The sequence below is a fragment of the Nylanderia fulva genome, unplaced genomic scaffold (genome assembly GCF_048542155.1).
Source record: "Nylanderia fulva isolate GAGA-0341 unplaced genomic scaffold, ASM4854215v1 Scaffold60, whole genome shotgun sequence".
Taxonomy (NCBI): Eukaryota; Metazoa; Arthropoda; class Insecta; order Hymenoptera; family Formicidae; genus Nylanderia; species Nylanderia fulva.
The window spans coordinates 485,189-508,034 of NW_028190699.1; the positions used below are offsets into that span (position 1 = coordinate 485,189).

At 33.0% G+C, this 22,846-nt stretch overlaps 2 protein-coding genes across 3 annotated transcripts; one reads left to right on the forward strand and one right to left on the reverse strand.

Annotated features, from left to right (window-relative positions):
- Window positions 1-9,879: 9,879 nt before the first annotated feature.
- On the reverse strand, window positions 9,880-13,408 carry LOC114927951 (peroxynitrite isomerase THAP4-like). Of its 2 annotated transcripts, none has more exons than XM_029299029.2 (4): window positions 13,041-13,408; window positions 12,629-12,794; window positions 11,030-11,699; window positions 9,880-10,548 (listed from the first exon to the last, which is right to left on the reverse strand). In XM_029299029.2, the coding sequence occupies exons 1-3, from the start codon at window positions 13,182-13,184 to the stop codon at window positions 11,692-11,694; spliced, it is 318 nt and encodes a 105-aa protein (XP_029154862.1). In that variant the 5' UTR covers window positions 13,185-13,408; the 3' UTR covers window positions 9,880-10,548; window positions 11,030-11,691. The 2 variants fall into 2 exon arrangements, with proteins under 2 accessions (XP_029154862.1, XP_029154861.2); XM_029299028.2 differs by having other exon boundaries at window positions 11,030-12,559.
- A 1,288-nt stretch (window positions 13,409-14,696) lies between these two features.
- TM9SF3 (transmembrane 9 superfamily protein member 3) lies at window positions 14,697-22,104 on the forward strand. The gene is made up of 10 exons (XM_029299033.2): window positions 14,697-15,018; window positions 15,506-15,701; window positions 15,782-15,904; window positions 15,987-16,240; window positions 16,662-16,901; window positions 16,996-17,280; window positions 18,287-18,495; window positions 18,630-18,776; window positions 18,848-18,931; window positions 20,088-22,104. The coding sequence occupies exons 1-10, from the start codon at window positions 14,926-14,928 to the stop codon at window positions 20,230-20,232; spliced, it is 1,776 nt and encodes a 591-aa protein (XP_029154866.1). The 5' UTR covers window positions 14,697-14,925; the 3' UTR covers window positions 20,233-22,104.
- Window positions 22,105-22,846: the final 742 nt, after the last annotated feature.

A 22,846-nucleotide genomic window follows, 5' to 3' on the forward strand; every position in this document is an offset into this window, starting at 1 on the left:
AAAGTCAAAAACCACGTCGCTGGACCGTAATGCAAAGTCATGCATTTTACATTATTGGACGGTTGTCGCCAAAATTGATCCGTATTTCTCAATTTTGCGAAAATACTCATTAAATTCGATTCTAATTGGTAACCTTTCAATTCGTTCAAGTATCTACCAGCAGTGTATCTCTCTCGTGGGTTAGTAACCATCATCGTATAATAGATACCACTTTTCAACTGTCGGTAGTTAGCATCATTGAGAAGGAAGAACAGATACTGCAGATTCAACCTGAATCTACTATGTTTCGACATCAATCGTGTTCTAATAAATAAATATTCCGGCAATGCAAAGTTTCTATCTTCTCGTTGTCCATTGACACCATCAGGATATAAATCAGGGAAACACATGACATCCAGATATTTATAACGATTATCCATTGGAAAATCTTCAATTTTCACCATTTGATAAAGCTTCAATGCAGATTCGTTATCGATTCTTTTCGCGTGTATTGGGTATATTGTATACTGATCGTTAATATCCGAATGTTCAGTGATTTGTGTAAGAAAAGCCGTACGTTTTAAAACGGTTTGATCATTATAATTTTTGTTTTGCTGTACATTGTACAAATTCAATGCTGGTAATTCCTCAACCACCTCATTTATTTCGTCATTGTCGCTTTCTTCATCGACAATCCTATATTCTGTTTCCTGCAACTTATCCTTTAATAGATCATCAGATGACGCTGGAAGACGAATTTTTGAGTAATGAGGATTATTTTTTTTCAATCATTGTAAAGCCTTATACATTTTATTAATATCTACCAAATTTTCCTAAATCACTTTAGATTTCTTGGGTATATCTCGAACGAGAATGTGCAACTCGTGATTCAAATTTATAGGATCTTTCGGAGGACATACCTTATCCAATGTTTCTTGTAAAGGCAGAGGCAAAGAAATGTTCTACCTTTTCCTAAACAGAGTTCGATTATATAAGTTTCTTGATTTAAAATGTGCTATATTTAAATCTTTTAATTATTTTTTTCGTTCAAGTACAATTAACAGCAAAAACTGCATATACGTAGGTATGTATTTGACTCTACTGCCATTACTTGAAACAAATACATTATTTGATATTAACAAATTGGATCTCTGGAATTACGAGTAATTATTTTTCATTGTACAGACTAGGTTTAAATTTTTGAGGACCTTCTTTTGAACATGGCTTGACCTTTTCATTTTTATGATTTTTTGGAGATAGGGTGAGAGAGGACGAATGAGGGTAAGAGAAGACGAGATAGGCGAAAGAGCGTGAGAGAGGACGAAAGAGGGTGAAAGAGGACGAAAGAGGGTGAAAGAGGTGAGAGAGGGTGAGAGAGGACGAAAGAGGGTGAAAGAGGACGAAAGAGGGTGAAAGAGGACGAAAGAGGGTGAAAGAGGACGAAAGGGGGTGAGAGGGAATGAAAGAGGGTGAAAGAGGGTGAGAGAGAATGAAAGAGAGTGAAAGAAGACGAAAGAGGGTGAGAGAGGGCGAAAGAGGGTGAAAGAGGGTGAGAGAGGACGAAAGAGGGTGAGAGAGGACGAAAGAGGGTGAAAGAGGCGAAAGAGGGGTGGGAGTGGGGGTGGGGGTGGGGGTGGGAGCGGTATGTGGGAGGGAAAGGGGTGGGTGGAAGTTGAGGGAGATGTGAGTGAAAGGTGAGAAGAGATTTATACGCGAACAGAGAAGAAGAAGAAGAAGAAGAAGAAAACGACGTTACTTCATTTTTCATGAAAAACGTCACTTTTTGACCGTTTGTATCTCCAGAACGGCTTGACCGATTTTATTTTTTCTTGGCTCAAATTACTCGTGGCGATGCCGCCTTTCAGGTTATATTACGTGCAATTCAAAATTTTTTATATTTTAGTAATTTTACACCTCCAAAAAATGGACTTTGATGGTACAGGATAAGGAGACTTGTAGTGTCTTTTAAGGTCTTTTAGGGTTTGAACATGGCCGGAGACACTACCGCGTCTCCTGATATAAATATTATAATTTGTAGAAATCCTGCGTTTCGATCAGATGGATTAAAAATGTATCCGACACTTGTCATACGTGGTTATTGAAAACTGGAAGAGCGTACGTGATATACCTGTGCCATTAGTAAGGTAAATATAACAATATTAAATCATATGCATAATATATACATTTATGATAGATTATACATAATATACATATATGTATATTTTTTTCTTTAAGAAAACAGTTCCGGTGTAGAACATGATGCGGAAATTTACGTGAGTTGTAATACTTTTCGTACTTCAAATGTTGTAGTAATTATTCTGTAAGAGCTTCGACATTATTTCTAAATGGACATCGAGAAACATCATAGTTTTTTGAGAGCAGGCCGCCATGTTATTTTTCTGAGTAATTAACAAATTGGTACTCTGGAATTACGAGCAATTATTTTTCATTGTACGGGCTAGTATGAATTTCAAATCAAATCTCTATAAACGACTATTATATTTTGTGCACTAAGAATAACATATCGCACTTATTTTCTAGAATCAAATTGTAATCAGTTTTACTTATATGTATGTATGTTCAATGTGAACTTGCACCTTGAATAAAATATCACAGTTATTTTTCATGGTAATATATTATTACTAAATTTAGATAATATACACTTTACGTATGTTCACTTTGAACTGGCACCTTGAATAACATATATATATATAATATAATTACAATAATAAAAATAAAATAATAATAGACATATAATTAGAGTAATAAAAAATTAATTGCTTTCGGTTCTTGTGACAGCTGCCTCAATGCCGTTAAGTTCCTAGCAATCCTACAGAGTTTGCTTGCTTACAGTAGCAAGTAAATTTTAGAGAATGCATTAGTGCATCTTGTATAGTACGCACATATATATGTTGTACGTGTCTATTCTCATAAATTTTCTAATTTTTTTCTTTTTTTATAATGCCTTAAAATATGAATTAAAAAATATATAATTTGAAAAATATTTCTTGACTTGCCCCGTGAATGATACCCAAACTTTTATAAGATTATTTTTTTTCTCTTATCTTAAATATTCAAAGTTCAAAACTAAATTCTAATATTTTTATATCATTATTATGTATTGACCACCTCATTTTTCGTACTATAGAAAGAGTGATATATCTTTTCATTGTCGAAGCTCTATATATAATACATGTATGATTCATACTGAACTGTGATTTGTTCTGTTAAATGCATTAATTGCTTGCAAAAAAAAACTTGAAGAGTTTATTTTTGACCAGCAGTTTTTCTCATTGAAATATTAATTCTTATATTTAGAAATGTATGTAGAAGTTATAATATGCTCTATTACACATTTAAGGAGGCATATATAAATTATCAATTTTGATATTTTGACATGTTATGTAACAAGAGAAACATGATTATTCTTCATTAATAATATCAGAGGAGGCCACTTTTATATTCTACTTAATTTGTAGTTTCTTATTACTACTAAAATAAATGTACTTTTAATAAGAGTAAATAAAAAAAGCGATTTATAAATCATTGTCCGAAAAAAGATGTATAAGCTATGTCAAAGCTGATCTAAAATTTTTATGAAATCAGCTATAAATATTTTAGAAAGAAAATTAAATAATATAAAATTATGTTACTCAAAGAAATGTTTTGTGTGTACACACCGATAAAGTTAAAAAAAAAAGTAAAATTATTTGATACAGCAAAAATTGGAAAATTTATCTGCTCTAAAATGCAAGATGCCAAGTCAAAAATTAAAATTTAAAAACTTATGCAAATTTAAAATTAATATAAAATAAAAAGAAATAATAAAATTTTAGTTAAAAAAACTGGGCGCGCTGCTAAATAATATTCTAATGATATTAAAATTAAATTGTTACTTTTAAACTCATTGCAATTAAAAGGGGGGAGAAAGAATGAAAGAGGGTTAGAGAGGACGAAAGAAAGTGAAAGAGGACGAAAGAGGGTGAAAGACGACGAAACAGGGTGAAAGAGGGTGAGAGGGAATGAAAAAGGGTGAGAGAGGACGAAAGAGGGTGAAAGAGGACGAAAGAGGGCGAAAGAGGGTGAAAGAGGACGAAAAAGGGTGAGAAAGGACGTACGAGGGTGAAAGAGGTGAGAGAGTGAGAGAGGACGAAAGAGGGTGAAAGAGAATAAAAGAGGGTGAGAGGACGAAGGAGAGTGAAAGAGGACGAAAGAGGGTGAAAGAGAATGAAATAGGGTGAAAAAAAATGAAAGAGAGTGAGAGAAGACAAAGGAGAGTGAAAGAGGACGAAAGAGGGTGAAAGAGGTCGAAAAAGGGTGAGAGAGGACGAAAGAGGGTGAAAGAGGACGAAAGAGGGTGAAAGAGGGCGAAAGAGGGTGAGAAGGAATGAAAGAGGGTGAGACAGAATAAAAGAGGGTGAGACAGAATGAAAGAGGGTGAGAGAGGACGAAAGAGAGTGAAAGAGGACGAAATTGGGTGAAAGAGGGCGAAAGAGGACGAAAGAGGACGAAAGAGGGTGAAAGAGGCGAAAGATGGTGAAAGAGGACGAAAGAGGGTGAAAGAGGGTGAAAGAGGACAACAGAGGGTGAGAGAGAACAAAAAGACTGAAAAAATAGGACGAAAGAGAGTGAGTTAGGGCGAAAGAGGGGTGGGAGTGGGGGTGGGGGTGGGGGCGGGATGTGGGAGGGAAAGGGGTGGGTGGAAGTTGAGGGAGGTGTGAGTGAAAGGTGAGAAGAGATTTATATATATATATAATCCTGATGACGTCAGCGGACGCGGACAGAGAAGAAGAAGAAGAAGAAGAAGAAGACGACGTTTCTTAATTTTTCATGAAAAACGTCACTTTTTCACCGCTTGTATCTCCGGAACGGCTTGACCGATTTTATTTTTTCTTGGCTCAAATTACTCGTGGCGATGCCGCCTTTCAGGTTATGTTACGTGCAATTCAAAATTTTTTATATTTTAGTAGTTCTACACCCCCAAAAAATGGACTTTGATGGTGCAGGATAAGGAGACTTGTAGTGTCTTTTAAGGTCTTTTAGGGTTTGAACATGGCCGGAGACACTACCGCGTTTCCTGATACAGAGTGTCCAAAAAGACGAAATATATTGTATATGTATATTTTGAAAAAATATATATACCTATGTATATTTAGATAATTTAGAATAAATATAAAAAATATAAGTAATTTTATGTCAAAATGGCTCATAATTTTTTAAATAAGCATAAAAATTGTTGATTAAAAATCGTCGTATTTGAACTTTTTTGATATCAAGCTTGAAGTCTAATATTTAAAAAAATTTTGAATTTATTCTTTCCTCCATCCGCCGTCTCTTCAAAAGTAAAAACATGTTTTATTCCCAAAAAATTGCATAATTTTATACACTTTATAGGGTGGAATAAATTTATTTTCGCAAATCTTATAATCATTATTAAATGTGGATTTTATCTTGCAAATTAAAAAAAAAATAAGTTTGTATAATTTTTTTGCAAAGTTATTACGTATCAAAATTATTCATACATTTTTGTTTATTTATCAATATTACTCAATGCACATCACAAAAAGATTGTTGACTGGATTTGGTGTATTGTATTAATACGATAATTTTTGTAAATAGTTTATGTAGTAGTAAATTAAAATAACTATTTTATAAATAAAATATTTTTCTATTAATTTAAATTTTTAGGGCTATTTTTCAGAGTATGTAAAATGCTTTCTCACTTTTCTCGATGTATCTCCAACAAACGTCACATTTGATCAAAAAACCGTTCCATTTTCTCGCAATTAAATATTGCATAATTAATTCCTTTTTTTCGATATTCTTCGCTGAGTTAAAACTTACGTATAACACATAAAATTCTACAATAATTTTTTAAATTATTTATGTATACAATATAAAAAATATTTTTATAACATAAATTTTTTGTAAGTAGGTTTTTCCTAATATCTTTCTCTTTATCGGAAACAATAAAATTTCTTTGGCCTAAAGGGATCTTTCAAATAATACATATTTTTATATGACCTGTCTAAAAAAAAAGACATATTCCTTTAAAAGAAAATATGTAAATTTATTTACAATTTATTACATATTTAAGTCTGTGACAAAGATATATGGAGAAAATAGAGATCAAAATGACGATTATAATAAATTTGTAAATACTTTTACGTTAATTCTTTTAAAATAAGTCTGTCTTTCTTTATGTGTAACAAATATAAGATCCTAAAAAATTAGTTTCTTTAAATTGTACATATATAAATCGTTCTTTAGAAGTTGTTATATTTTAATTTCTTTTTTTGAAATAAATATATTGATCATTATTCTTTTCTTCCGCTGCATCTTTCCGCCAGAAGTAAATAAAATGAACAAAAGACAAATTTGCCTTTGTTTCGTTTTAAACATTTTTTTTGCAGACGATAAAATTTCTGAGAAACTCGGGAGAATAATTTTTCTCAAATAATCCTAAGCCTCTTTCTTTTTTTCTTATAATCTTTTGAATAGCCAAAAAGATTTATTGTTTGTCAAAAAAATTCTTTAAAGAAAAAAACAAAAGCAAAGGACCCCGCAACGGTCCTTATGGGTTTTGGGTCCCAGTCAAATTTAACAATAATGTAGGATAATGTAGTTCATAACATGCTGATAAAAAGTGTCCATGGGCACCAAGCCCAAAAATGAACAGTATCCGAGATATAAGGCATTAAAGGGTGGAAAAATGAGTTTCAGGTTTCAGTTAATGGCAGTTTGCAACAAAAATATATTATAATAAGCCATACTTTTTTGATATTAAATCCTCATGCAGATTAAGAGAGAGTTTTGTGTGTGTGCGTGCGCGCGCGCGCGTGTTTCCAAGGCACAGATAAGGACCCCACGGTTCGTCACTCTCGTAGTATTTACGTATATCCCGTAGTACACACACACACACACAATTCTCTCTTTCATATCTGCATGTGGGTTTAATATCAAAAAATATGGCTTATCATGATATATTCCTGTTGCAAACTGCCATTAGCTGAAACCTGAAACTCATTTTTCCACCCTTTAAAGGCCATAATCGAGATCCGCGACGCGCTGTGCAGGTGCGAATCGCAAAATATGAGTATCGGTTTGATCTGGATCCCCAGTCACAGAGGTATAGCCGGCAATGAGCTGGCGGACCGGTTTGCCAGGGAATCCTTATGTACCTATCTGATCCCTTTCTCTTATGTAGATGCCATTATACAAATTTATACTCAAAATTTAAAATGCAAGCTAAAAGGGATGCTATAGACATTCTCGGATCTCAGAGTCGATATAAGGGGACGAGATATTTTAATCTAGTCGAGTCTGTGTTTCTCCTCCGTGGTATACGGAAGGCGGGGCCGAGCTAGAGCGCTATATATTATATAGTTCTAATATCTAGACTCAGATCACATCATGTAGCTATTAATTGCCACTTGTGGGAAAAGAATATTGTTACCTCACCCGAATGCCCTTGCGGGCATCCGTCACAAGACCTAAATCATTATTTTTTTGATTGTCCTAATTTTTTCGAATTTTCCGGTGTACTTGTGTCGTCTGTACGTCGTCTGGATCCCATCATTGACCTTGATAGTCCTGTCTTGGCTTTCTCCAAAACATAAGAATATACAAAGAACTATATAAGTTCGTTAAGCAAACTGGGATATCAATTAGATTGGGGGATTGAAGAACTCAGCAACCAATTGGAAGGGGAAGAAGTGCTTCTAAATAAACTCACTATATATAAAAACGAATGTTTCTGTTCAATAAGTCTTAAAATGGTGTATGAGCGAAAATAGGTCCACAGCCATACAAGAAGAAGAAGAAGAATACGTGTCCGTCCGTCCCGTGTCCGGTGTTTCTGCTAGCGGCAAACGCGCACACGGTGACATATTACGAAATCCTATGGGGATTATCACCCGTCATCGTCGTCCTGTCACGCTGGTGGGATCCTACGTTCGTACGCTCGCGTAAAAGGCCGCCCGGCCAGGCGGCGCGCCTTTTTCACCCCGGATTCGGAAGATAAATAAACATGCGTCAGGAACGACTGGTACTCCACTTTCTGGCGTTGAGCCTCCTGCTCGCCCTCACTTCGCTGGTCTGCGCCGACGAGCTCAACCACGTTGTGAGTACATCCACTTTTACTGTCATTCGAGTGTTTGAAGTTCGTTGGCGTTCGTTGACGTGTTCGGACGTGTTTCGTCTGAATAAATTTTTTTTCTTTGTACGACCATTTTGGCCGATACACTTACATTTACACCGACACTCTTACACACATTACACTTACATAAGCTCAAAACAAACAAATAAAGCTCAATACTAACTTAGAAGATAATCTGGCAGCCTGAAACCACGAACATAAAACTGTGCGTTTCATTGCCATAAAGGAAGGAAGAAGAAGAAGAAGAAGAATAATGAAAATACTTATTTAGTCAGCTCTTTTAATTTTTAAAGCCATAATCTCCACTTGATTCCTCTCGACCAATAGAGCCAAACGCGATGTTATTGCGACAATTATGAAAGAAAGAACATTTGAAAAGGAATTTGAATCCTGTGGTTGGGATCTCAAAAATTCCCTCTGTTCCTTCTCTTAACATCCCCTGTAAAGAAATAGGCGAGAAAAATATTGGTCCGAAAGTCGGCTGAATCGGGACTCGAACCCGAGACCTTCCGCTAGCCGGGCGACTGCTCTTTCCAGCGGAAGGTCTCGGGTTCGAGTCCCGATTCAGCCGACTTTCGGACCAATATTTTTCTCGCCTATTTCTTTACAGGGGATGTTAAGAGAAGGAACAGAGGGAATTTTTGAGATCCCAACCACAGGATTCAAATTCCTTTTCAAATGTTCTTTCTTTCATAATTGTCGCAATAACATCGCGTTTGGCTCTATTGGTCGAGAAGAATCAAGTGGAGATTATGGCTTTAAAGAAGAAGAAGATTCGAGTGTTTGACAATTCAGGTTCATCGCTAAATATTTTTTCTATATTCTCTTCCTTTCCTTCTCTCTCCCTCTTTCGTAAACGGCATAATTTTGCTCGATATTTGCTATTTTACCACATCTAATTGACATGTGTCAAAATCCAGCTCTTCAAATAGCAAACTGACGTCATTAGACGTCAAATTAGATGTTAAAATGTCACTTTGATGTCTAAAAACATTTTGACGTTTAATGACGTCTTAAATATCAAACTGACATCATTTTGACGTTTAATGACATCTTAGATGGCAAACTGACATTTTGACATTTAATGACATCTTCGACATCATTTTGATGTTTATAACGTCAGTTTGCTAGCTTTCTAACTGGTCATGTTGCATCTCTTACTCTTTCTCCTTTATGGAAAGTTATGTACCAATTTAAATTATGATTTTATCTTCTCTTAGTACGAGAATGGCGATGAGGTAGTGTTATGGATGAGTACCGTGGAGCCATATTACAATCGTCAAAAGACATACTCATATTATTCCTTACCCTTTTGTAGAGGCACAAAGATTGTTATAAATCACTATAACGAGAGCCTGTCAGAGGCTCTACAGGGCATTGAGTTCATGTTCAGTGGCTTAGATATCGAATTCAAAGGTGACAATGCATTTACAAAAAGTATATGAATGTATAAAATCTAATATTTATCTAAAAATTTTGTTTTTCTTATATTCCAGAGGATATCTCGAAAACAGAATACTGCCAGATAATTCTGAACGAAGAAAGCCAGAAGAAATTTGTACATGCGATAAAAAATCAGTGTTGGTATCAAATGTATATCGATGATTTGCCAATATGGGGTAATTTAAAGATTTCTTTTATATATTATATATATATAAAGATATAAGATGTGTGTGAATCAAACATTTGAAGAAACTCTTGTATTGCAGGTGTTGTAGGAAAATTGGAAAACAATGATGGAGTTGCAGTATCAGATTCCTATTATATTTGGACGCATAAAAAATTTGACATTGGGTACAATGGTAAGCAAATAGTGGATGTCAACCTGACTAGCGAGAACAAGGTGAAGCTAGTGCAGGGTGCGCATATACCTTTCAGCTATGAAGTCAATTGGAAGAAGAGTAATATCAAATTTGAGGATAGATTCGATAAGTATTTGGATCCCAACTTCTTCACAAACATATAGTAAGTCTTATTGAACATAGCAGATTCTCTCTCAAATAATGGATGTAAACACAGGCAGCTAGCGACGTCATTAAACGTCATTAAATTGCAACATGACCCCAGATTACAAGGTATGTCATTTGGACGTTGATGACGTCATTTTGATACTTTTGTGGGTCTTGAACTTTATTAAAATAAGTTTGTGGTATTTTTAATAAAGAAATAAAAATTATAAAGTGTATAAAGAATTATAAATATTGAAAAATATATAAAAATAATTGTGTTGTCATTAAAGAAATCAGATGATCCTCTGTCTCCATCTGGATCGAATGTTCCACAAGCAACTTCTGATTGAATTCGTGCCGCAAGGTTACATCATTGGTGTGTTTCTTCATCATCTTCAACCGTTCCTCGAGGCTTTCCAGCTTTGCATTTAGAGAGAGCTTGTGTTTAACCTTTCTAGCAATCTGCAGCAAATCATGCAATTGTTTACAAATGTTTTTACAGTGCAGTTCATATAATTCTATTTTGATTAATCTTATAACTTAATTCATTACTGTGCACAATGCAATTATTTTCTTTCTGTTACCTATATTATTTTATTTGTGTAATTAAGTGTCGTAATAAATAATATTTTTTGGGAAATTAATAATAGATGCGATAATTATTCTGTTTACTCTATAAATAATAAATATAAGGATCATTAATTGTGATAAATATCTTTGACTTCTATCTTTTATTTTTTCACAAAATAATTACAAAATTAATTTCTGACAAAACCTATTAATAAAATAAAAATTGATTTATCATTATTTCATAATTGTGTTTAACTCTTATTTAAGGACAACTGAGACTTTCTATCCTAATAAATATAGAAAAAATAGCAATCGAATTTTATTTTAGTACTAATATATTAATTAAAATATTAAAATTCAGAGAATTCTCTACCTCCTCCTCCAGACATTTGTTCTCTTCGTTAGCGACAGGAATTCGAAAGCCATCCTGTCATTCCAGCTGACTCAGGATCACGTCCATATTCCCAGTCGCCATGTGTCAATAGTATATTGTGTATCAAGTGCGGAAAGTTGACAATTAGTCACGAGTGCGGGGGAGGAGTGCGACCACCCCACACGAGTGAACAATTGTCAATCCGCACGTGATACACATATTATTTTGTATTACAAGTGCGGGCAAAGTGGCTTTGTGCTCGTTTTCTGTGCGCGAGGTGGCCGATCGTACGCCGCCATCTTGCGTGTTCAATACATTGCCTACGGCTTCAACCGTGGACAATGACTTTGAACGCGGCTCAGCCGTAGGCAATGGCTTTGAATGCGGCTTATTCACTCACCGCGTTGCCGCTAGATGGCGGCGTGGGAAATCGGCCGCTTTCCACACAGAAAACACGCACACAAAGTGCCACTTTGCCTGCACGTGTAATACAAAATATTATTATCGCCTGTCTCGCTAATTATTTATAATAATTCGTTGACAGTGTCATAATAATACACCATGCCCGGACACAACGATATAATAAATACGCCAATTTCTTAGGATATTCATTTGTCCATGGACCATAGCACTATGAGAGCTCCATCAGCTTCTTTCTGCATCTATAAAACTGGATATGAATACGGGCCTTAACAGGAAAGTGAAAATATTTATTTTCTTCTCTAATAGTAAATTTAAATGATAAATTGCAAAATGTGAGATATTTATTAAACGAAGAATAAACTTGTATTTATGTCTTTTTGTAATTTTGAAGTTTTTAGATCTGGATATATCTTCAATTCAATGTTTTGCAAATATTCATTTTGTCCTTTAAAAGTACAGTCTGATTGATGTGAAAATGTGTTTCCTTTTTTCATTAAGAAAATCACATCTTTTAGTACGCCAATGCTGAAATCTAATTGAGCAATGTGCCTATGTAAAATGGAATAGGATGGCAAGGATAATTTCAAATCCTTCTTTAAAAAGAAATATGATTTTAATGCAACTTAATAAAAATAAAAAAATAATAAGAAAAATCATAAAAAATCAGTAATTAATGTTATGTATTAATGAATAAACAACTACTAAAGAAATTAATTATTGGAATATCTTATTTGCATAGCCAATTTCAAGCATTGTGGAGACCAATTGATTCATCGATTGATTAATCCTGATTCAAATTTCTTGAGGAATGGTATTTTTCTAATTTTTTCAACAATGTTGCATATCTTTTTTTTAAATTTATATATGCTTTCTTGTGCTTTAATCTTAACCGTTTTTCTCTTTCGAATTTCAATATAAGTCCATTATTTTTTCTTATTGTTTGAGCTAATTTATTTTTTAAATATTTAATTTCATTAGCTTGTCTGATTGTTCCATCTTCATCGGAAAATTGTTTAGTACTAATTGCAACATTGTTATATACTTCAAATTGAGTTTCTGTATCTACAGAAACGTGCACAGATTGATTATCATGCTGAATATTTATTTCTATAAAAAAAGATTATGATTCAGATTAAAAGTGCCAAAATAAAATGATATGATAATTTTGCCACTTACGATCAATTATGTTTTCTTCAGACAAAACATCTACAGAAGATTCAGTTTCTTGTAAAATTTCATTAATTCCTTCTTTATTTAAAAAAATTGTAGGAATTGCGTTAGGTTTTAATTTACGTCGTCCATCCTGTCGTTTATCTTCAAACTGAGAATCATCAAAATGAAACTAAAACAACAAATATATATTGCTTATTTATTATGTATTTGCCAAGTAAACTCCAATTATTAAACTATACAATTTTAAAACTTAATATATCAATCCTGTTAAGCTTCTAATAACTATTATACTTTACTTTAAATAAAATTAATTATAAATAATTTAAATAATATTTGATATTTTTTACAGTTTTGTACTATGTTTTAAAATTGAACAGTCGTATTACAAAGTTATTTACTCCAGATTCAATAATACCTCACATAACCTCGAATTTCCTTTTGGATCTGTACCACACTGTTCAATCCAAATTTGCTTACGTTCTTGGTTAGCAGGAAATCTAAAGAGACGAAATCCCTGTTCTGTACGATTGTGACAATTTTTCGCACAACAGCAGGGCATTATTATATATTTTTCAAAACAAAATCTTAACTCCACAATTCCAGTTTCTCTCACTACTACTTATCAAGATCCGTAGATGAACGACGAGAAGAAGGAATAAGATCGTCGCATAAGCCGCCATTTTGGGACCACAAAGTTATGTGTGTTGTATGTCGGTGTGTGTCGTACGAAGTGTTAGTGAAAAAAAACTATAGTTGAACAGCTGTCCGGTGGCTGGATTGGCGGCGCCATTTTGGGGCCCAATGCTGAAACAATGAATGCGACGACCTTACTTCCTCTCCCGTCGTTCATCTACGGACCTTGCTACTTATCATCCTTTTCGTACAACATATACTTACATATTTAGGCAATAATAGTTTTTTGTTAATAACAAATTTTTATCAACCATTAAGTTAGCAGATAGTAATATTTAATATTAATTATGAATGGAATCGATTAGAAATCATTTGGGAATAACATATTCATTGTTATTTTTATTTGGGAAAAAAACCCTTTCTCTAATTTAAATAAATTTGTACATTATAAAAAATATATTATGCGTTATGGCCGTTCTACAATGTAGTGTTGTAGGCCGTAGTCCTAAAAAATTGACAAACTACAGTCAATTATTTTAAAAATAATTAGTTGTGGTAGGTTAATTTCTTACGACTACCATCTAGGATATTCCATTATAGAACGGCCTTTATACATAAAGCATAAGGAATTTAAAGCGGAGAGCACACACTCTTGCATAAGCGTATAAGCATATGCATAAGAAATTCGATTGGTTGAATTTCTTATGCATATGTTTATAGACCAATCAAGATTCTTATGCTTACGCTTATGCGCCTATGCAAAAGTGTGTGCTCCCCGCTTAACAAAAGATTGAATAACACTCCGACGTGTCAGATGTATTTTTTGAACGCAGCCCAAAACCCTTCATTTTTATTCTAGGGCTAAAATAAAATGACTGATATACAGGATGTTATAAAAGTACCGGAACAGCAGAATAACTCGAAAAATATGAGTCCTAGAAAAAATATCAAGTACTGGGTTTTTATGATTTTTTACTGGCTATCTGAACGTCAGATAACTAAGAAAAAATGATAAAGTTCCAGTACTTCACATTTTTTCTAGGACTCATATTTTTCGAATTATTCTCTGTTCCGGTACTTTTATAACACCCTGTATATACTTACAAAAAGTTATATATATATATATATATATATATAAATAAAATAAAATGTCCAACTGGAATTTCTTATTACATAATTTGGTAAATTTCTTAAAAAATTTTTTTGCCTTTCTCATTTCTAGATTTCATACCAATGGCGGCAACCAATCAGAAACCATCTATTCGTTGATTGGTTAGCGGTTCTAGTAACTCGTCAGCTGATTCGTTCGCGGTACTAGTGCTTCGGCGTCTAATTGGTCCCGGGACTTTGGTGGGCGATTTCAGCGCCATCTGGCGGCGCGATGAGCAAAAACTCGGCACTCTCGACGGAAAACGGTGCGCGTAGTCGATATATATCGCATCTTTTCAGGATCCCCGCATAATACGTGTCCGTCCGTCCCGTGTCCGGTGTTTCTGCTAGCGGCAAACGCGCACACGGTGACATATTACGAAATCCTATGGGGATTATCACCCGTCATCGTCGTCCTCCTGTCACGCTGGTGGGATCCTACGTTCGTGCGCTCGCGTAAAAGGCCGCCCGGCCAGTCGGCGCGCCTTTTTCACCCCGGGTTCGGAAGATAAATAAACATGCATAGGGAACGACTGGTACTCCACTTTCTGGCGTTGAGCCTCCTGCTCGCCCTCACTTCGCTGGTCCGTGCCGACGAGCACAACCACGTTGTGAGTACATCTACTTTTATTGTCATTCGAATGTTTGACAGTTCAGGTTTATCGCCAAATATTTTTTCTGTATTCTCTTCCTTTCCTTCTCTCTCCCTCTTTCACGTAAACGGCATAATTTTGCTCGATATTTGCTATTTTACCACATCTAATTGACATGTGTCAAAATTCAGCTCTTCAAATAGCAAACTGACGTCATTAGATGTTAAATTAGATGTTAAAATGTCACTTTGATGTCTAAAAACATTTTGACGTTTAATGACGTCTTAGATGTCAAACTGACATCATTATGACGTTTAATGACATTATAGATGGCAAACTGACATCATTTTGACATTTAATGACATCTTTGACATCAAACTGACATTATTTTGACGTTTATGACATCAGTTTGCTAGCTTTCTAACTGGTCATGTTGCATCTCTTACTCTTCCTCCTTTACGGAAAGTTATGTACCAATTTAAATTATGATTTTATCTTCTCTTAGTACGAGGATGGCGATGAGGTTGTGTTATGGATGAGTACCGTGGGGCCGTATCACAATCGTCAGGAGACATACTCCTATTATTCCCTACCCTTTTGTACAGGCACAAAGAATGTTATCAATCACTATCACGAGACCCTGTCAGAGGCTCTACAGGGCATTGAATTGAAGTTCAGTGGCTTAGATATCGAATTCAAAGGTGACAATGCATTTACAAAAAGTATATGAATGTATAAAATCTAATATTTATCTAAAAATTTTGTTTTTCTTATATTTTAGAGGATATCTCGAAAACAGAATACTGCCAGATAAGTCTGAATGAAGAAAGCCAGAAGGCATTTGTATATGCGATAAAAAATCAATATTGGTATCAAATGTATATCGATGATTTGCCAATATGGGGTAATTTAAAGATTTCTTTTATATATTATATATATAAAGATATAAGATGAATCAAACATTTGAAGAAACTCTTGTATTGCAGGTGTTGTAGGAGAATTGGAAAACAATGATGGAGTTGCAGTATCAGATTCCTATTATATTTGGACGCATAAAAAATTTGACATTGGGTACAATGGTAAGCAGATAGTGGATGTCAACCTGACTAGTGAGAACAAGGTGAAGCTAGTGCAGGGTGCGCATATACCTTTCAGCTATGAAGTCAATTGGAAGAAGAGTAATATCAAATTTGAGGATAGATTCGATAAGTATTTGGATCCCAACTTCTTTCAACATAGAGTAAGTCTTATTGAACATAGCAGATTCTCTCTTAAATAATGGATGTAAACACAGGCAGTAAGCGATGTCATTAAACATCAAAATGACGTCATTAAATGGCAACATGACCCCAGATTGCAAGCGTATGTCATTTTGACGTTGATGACGTCATTAAACGACAAAACTACTCATTAAACGCCAAAATAACCCCAGAGTGTAAGTCACTTTAATGTCGAATGACGTCATTAGATGTCAAAATAACGTCAGTTTTCTATTTGGGGTATTATTAAACGTCAAAATGTCATTAAAAGTTAAAATGACATTAAATGTCAAAATGACGTAATTTAAACGTTTAATGATATTTTGCTACTTGTGAAAGACATAAAGAGAATACATAGTTATGTATGCTGTTCATGTAAAAATGCCGAATGTTTTTTTTCAGATACATTGGTTTAGTATCTTCAATAGCTTCATGATGGTGATCTTCTTGGTTGGTCTAGTGTCAATGATTCTGATGCGCACTTTGAGGAAGGATTACGCCCGATACAGTAGGGACGAAGAGATGGACGACATGGAGAGGGATTTGGGTGACGAATACGGCTGGAAACAGGTCCATGGAGACGTTTTTAGACCTGCCAGTCATGCTATGCTCTTCTCAGCTCTTATAGGTGCGGGCTACCAGGTGGGTGCTCACTTGTTGCTCACTTTTATGGACTATTTTTAGGTAGAAGAACATAAAATTGCACGTCACTCTTTATCCAATTGTTTGTATACAGGTGACAGTGGTCGTGCTGAGCGTGATTAACTTCGCCATCCTGGGGGAGCTGTACACAGAGCGTGGATCGATGCTGTCGACGGCGATATTCGTGTACGCCGCCACGTCGCCCATCAACGGCTACGCGGGCGGCGGATTGTACGCGCGAATGGGCGGACGCGTGTGGATTAAACAGATGATCCTCAGCGCTTTCATGCTGCCGCTCATGGTCTGCGGCACCGCTTTCTTCATCAACTTTATCGCCATGTATTACCATGCCAGCAGAGCGATACCTTTCGGATCCATGGTTCGTTCGTCGTTAAATTTGATAAATTTACATACACATGTTAGATATGATCACCATCAAACATTATATGTATAAAATCAGTTTTTATATATTATTATATGAAATATAGATTTATTTTAATTATTTTAATAATTGTGAATGAAAGTTATTCATTTGTAGATTTTTTACATTTTAATTATATTTTTGGCATAAAGTAATTTTGTATCTTTTTATTTTAATATTTTTTTTATTAGTGCTTTAGCAGAATTAAATTGAAGAATTATAGATAAATTTTATTGAGGATGAAGTCAGAGTTAGTTTGAATTTAATATTGAGTATTTTAGAGGAGAATTTATATTTTAATAATTTTTTAGCAGAATATATAATAATTTCTTTTAATTAAATATTATAATATTAACAAATTTATTACATTTATTTATTTATATTTATTAGGTTTATTTTTATATTCTATATTATTTCTATATTTATTTTGGCATCAATTAATTTGATTTGTTCATTAATTATTTTTATATGAGGTATATTATATATGACATTGATTAGATTATATTTATGTTGGAAAATTATTTTAATTTTAATAAGTGTATTTTTTGTTTGGATTAAAATTTATATTGATAATAATAATTTAGTTTACAAAAATTAGTAAGATAAAAAAAAATATTTTAAGATTTAATAACTTAATATAGAAAATTTTTAATTTCTTTTATATATTTTGAAAATAAACATTTAATCAAGATTATTATTTTTTGAATTTTATCTAGCTTATAAAGAAAATTATATAGAAAGAAAAAGAAAAATAGTGTAAAAATTAATATTATAAATATATAATGATTATATATGAAGAATATAGTACACATAATATATAATAATATATATTATATTTTATAAATATATATAATATATATTAAATATATTAATAAATATAATATATAAAATTTTCTTGATCAAAGTTTTAATTAAAACAGAGCTAAGAGAAGATTTAAAATAATATCTGAAATTTTCTGTGCAGGTTGCAGTGACGTGTATCTGCATATTTGTGATATTACCGCTGACCCTGGTAGGTACGATTCTAGGGCGAAATCTCGCCGGGACGCCAGACGCTCCGTGCCGCGTGAACGCGGTGCCTCGACCGATACCCGAGAAAAAATGGTTCATGGAACCTTTGGTCATCATCATGCTCGGTGGAATCTTACCCTTTGGTTCGATATTTATCGAAATGTATGTATGCTCCTTTTATGCATTATATGTACGTAGATATTAATTATTTAATAATTAAATAATTAATAATTAAAATAATTTATAATTAATAATTATAATTAAAAGTTCTCTCGCTGACCTTGTGATGCTTTCAGGTACTTCATTTTTACCTCATTCTGGGCGTACAAGATTTACTACGTTTACGGCTTTATGTTGTTAGTATTCGTTATTCTCATGATAGTGACTGTCTGCGTCACTATCGTATGTACATATTTTTTGCTAAATGCCGAAGACTATCGATGGTAAGAGTTTTCTGTTTTTTTCTCTTCTCAAATAAAATATATTGTCCGTACAATGCAAATATCTTTTGCAGGCAGTGGACGAGTTTTCTTGCAGCGGCTTCGACGGCCGGTTACGTCTACATTTATTCCTTTTACTACTTTTTCTTCAAAACCAAGTGAGTAGATAGATTAATAAGTAATAATATTTATTACAATTGTTTATTTTTATTAGATTTGTTTCTATATTATTTTTGTATCAATTAATTTGATTTGTTCAGTAATTATTTTTATAAAAGATGTAAAAAACTATGAAGTCACCAGATGATAATTAAAAAATTTTTTTTAATTATTTTTATGCAAGGTATATTATACATGAGATTAATGATTACATTATATTTATGTTGGAAAATTATTAATTTTATTTATTTAAATTTAATTTCATTATTAATTTATTATTAATTTTATTTATTTAAATTTAATTTTATAATATTTAATTTAAATAAATGTATTTTTTACTTTCGGATTTCTATTAATAATAATAATAATAATTTAAAACAAAGTGATAAATATAAGGCCAACTTATCGAGCTGAATATTCGAGATGTTCAGTCAACTACCATTTATTACATGTATAAATTATAAAACTACAGTCATTATATTAAAACTAACGCAACTTGTTATGTGTCATCCTTAATAACTGTTAATAAGTAGCAAAATTGTCAAGAAGAACGATGATAGGTAAGCATACTACCAATTGTAGGGGATACATATTATAATTTGGACATACGTTGATCGGTAATTTTTTATTAATCGCAGCGCCTACGGAACGGGTTAATTTCTCGCATATTAACGATGAAACTATCCGAGATCTGAACAAAATCAGGGATCATATCGAGGCGAACATTGTTGGACAGGACGGATTGAAACACGCGTTAATTGCTCAAAAACTCTTGATTCTGAATAACTATAATTAAATTTCGATATTATGTGAATTGTAAGAATTTATATTTCAATAATTATACTGAAGAAGACCACGTGCGGTCGAAACGTTTATAGAATGATTGTAATTTGCGTTAGTTTTAATATAATGACTGTAGTTTTATAATTTATACATGTAATAAATGGTAGTTGACTGAACATCTCGAATATTCAGCTCGATAAGTTGGCCTTATATTTATCACTTTGTTTTCAATATACGAGCGACAATTGTATTAATTTATTAATAATAATTTAATTTATAAAAATTAATAGGCAAAAAAGAAGGTGCAATATGTCAACTTTTTATCAATTAAAGTCTACGCAATTATTTGACTATTTTATTTCTTCTTCACAGAATGTACGGTCTCTTCCAAACGGCGTTTTATTTCGGTTACATGGCGTTGTTCAGCCTGGCTCTGGGAATTATGTGCGGAACAGTCGGGTACATCGGCACTAACGCATTCGTGCGGAAGATATATTCCACGGTCAAGATAGACTAAGCAGGAGAAAAGAATGCATCGCTGAATATATAGTATACCATCGTTCACATGGTCATTCGAACGATGTGATTCCCGTGCAGCTTATGATGCTCACGATGATTCTCGACAAAATGAAGTACACTTCTTCATCTGTCCCAAAACAGCCCATCACTTGAGAATGCGATTCTTTTCTTTCAAACTTCAGTTTTTAATGCTCCGCCGATCGAAGATTGCGACGTCAGAGGCGAGAAAATACACGCTAAGAATTCTTAGATGTCATTTGGACTTCGCATGGCTTTAGCACATTCTTAAAATATCTCGAAAACTATCCTTTTTTTAATAATCAATCAACAGCTGTAAAATTATTGTAATGTGAGTACAGTTGTTGATATTTTAAGAGTGTGTTAAATATTTTTTCTTTTTAAAAATGACGTCTAAGAATTTTCAGCGCGCGCTTTCTCACCTCTGACGTCATAATCTGACATGGCGAGGATCCAGGAGCTTTAATGCAAAACGGCATCACCGAATGACGCGTGTCCTGCTTGTTATTATTTTTTATTCTTCCAACGATACTCGCGTCACTCGAATCTAAGTATCCTAGATACTGAAACGATGCCTTTTCCGTTAATTTATTCCCTTCAGAATCGCTGTAATTCGAACGTAAGTAAAGATGCGCTGTAAACGGATCCTAATATGCGCGCACGTGTGGCAAATGTGCAGTCATCTGTCAATAATAAAATAATAATTGTAAGTGTTAGTCGAATCCCATATGTGAGTCTGAATAGTTATACGAATGAAAATTCCGCAATCGTGCAAGAATTTAATATATACATATATATATATATATATATATCGTTTTATATATATTATATATATTTTTTTTGTTGAATTAGAATATATCGACAGATAATTGTACCAATCAATATTTATATATTTAATTTAATAATCATATATGTATATGTGTACACACATATCGCGCGCACTCACAAAACATACATACACAGACACATACACATATACATATAATTGCACGATTGCATTCCTATGCATATGAACATAAAATATGTATCTATATGCTGCAATACATCTGTCGCTGTCTCGCTTGTGAGACAGCGTAGCGAAATTGATCGAGCTAGGGTTGAGAAGTTTCTTGCTCTTTGAAACAAAAGAGATACTTAAATTCGGGCAAAATTAAAATATAATAGTTTGTAAAACGAGATCATGTTTTCCAGTTCTTGAAAAAAAAATCAGAATAAAATATAATATTAAAAGCTCTAATAAAACAAAGATGGATTAAATGTGGAAAGGCAAAAGTGTATCATAATTTATTAACGCGATAGTTTTTATAAGGCTTTTGCATTGATACGCAAATTGTGTAACGGAGATACAACTGTGTGTCTAGATTATTTTTCAATTTTGCGACTGTCAATATTTTGCCAATTTTATTGTCAGCGGAAAACTCTTAACGTTAGGTTCTTAGGATGAATAGGCTCAAATTAAGAGAGAAGAAATCGTGAGTGCATAGTGCTGATAAGTTTTTTTAAGATTTCCATAGGATATCGTGATTCTTTGCATTATTATCTTCTCCCTTCGTTCGAATATCTTCATTTGTTATTTTGAACGGATCCTCGCTCCCGATTCTCTTCCGCACCGTATAATATCGCGTTGATCGCTGCATTGAGAAGTGAGAAGTTAAAATTCCATAACACAATTAGACATAGGTATATACTTTGTGGATATTATTCGCGAAAAAAATATAACTACGAGTGTATTATATTTCAGTAATTTTACCGAAAGACTAATGTCGGTGAGAGTCTTCGAGAATAAACGATTTGTTGTTTAGATGTAGCAATTCTAAAAAAATATAAAATTTCTACGTATACACAACAACAATTTCGAGTGTTTTTCGCTTCTTCTTCTTCTACACTTTGCTAATTTCTTCGCTTTAAGGTTTTATTTTATTCGTATATTCACGACATTATTGGAACAAGGTTTATATTTTATAAGAATTATATTTGGCACAAAATTTTCTAAGAATTAGATATGTATTTATCTCTTTCAAATTATTCCAATCAGATCAGAAGGATCATATCCTTTGATCTCACATCATTGCTTTGATAAAAGCGATACGAGGTATGTTTTTAACATCCATTCGAAGATATTTGAATTAAAAAAAAATTAGAAATAGAAGAAATTATAGAATAATTTTTAATAAAAGAAATCACGAGTGCTTGCGTTATTATGAAATTATGATCTTTATTTTCAAAATTATAATCTTCAAAATGTCATGTGAAATCTTGTAATATAGAGAATAAATAATGTGAATAAAATAAAATATTTATGAAATATGAAAAAAATTAGGAAAGTAAAAATGAAAAAATTTCAAGATTAAATAAAAAACAATTTATATTATCTTCTGCTAATATATATCAAAATCATTAAAATTATTTTTTTCAATTAAAATCATTTCAGTTAATCACATTTTTATTTCAAGATGAAATAAAGATCATAATTTTGTAATAACGCAATTAGTTAAAAATGCTTAAAGTTTCTTTTACTAAAAATCATAATTTTCATTTCAAGACAAAACTCAATAAGATTACGATTTTTATTTTAATTTGAATGATTAATTGAA

Coding starts and splice junctions, on each gene's coding strand:
- TM9SF3 (XM_029299033.2), top strand. CDS start 14,926: ATGCATAGGGAACGACTGGTACTCCACTTTCTGGCGTTGAGCCTCCTG. Junction 15,702..15,781: donor CTTAGATATCGAATTCAAAG/GTGACAATGCAT, acceptor CTTATATTTTAG/AGGATATCTCGAAAACAGAA. Junction 16,902..16,995: donor TTATAGGTGCGGGCTACCAG/GTGGGTGCTCAC, acceptor GTTTGTATACAG/GTGACAGTGGTCGTGCTGAG.
- LOC114927951 (XM_029299028.2), bottom strand. CDS start 13,184: ATGCCCTGCTGTTGTGCGAAAAATTGTCACAATCGTACAGAACAGGGA. Junction 12,795..13,040: donor GAAATTCGAGGTTATGTGAG/GTATTATTGAAT, acceptor TTGTTGTTTTAG/TTTCATTTTGATGATTCTCA. Junction 12,560..12,628: donor TGAAGAAAACATAATTGATC/GTAAGTGGCAAA, acceptor CTTTTTTTATAG/AAATAAATATTCAGCATGAT.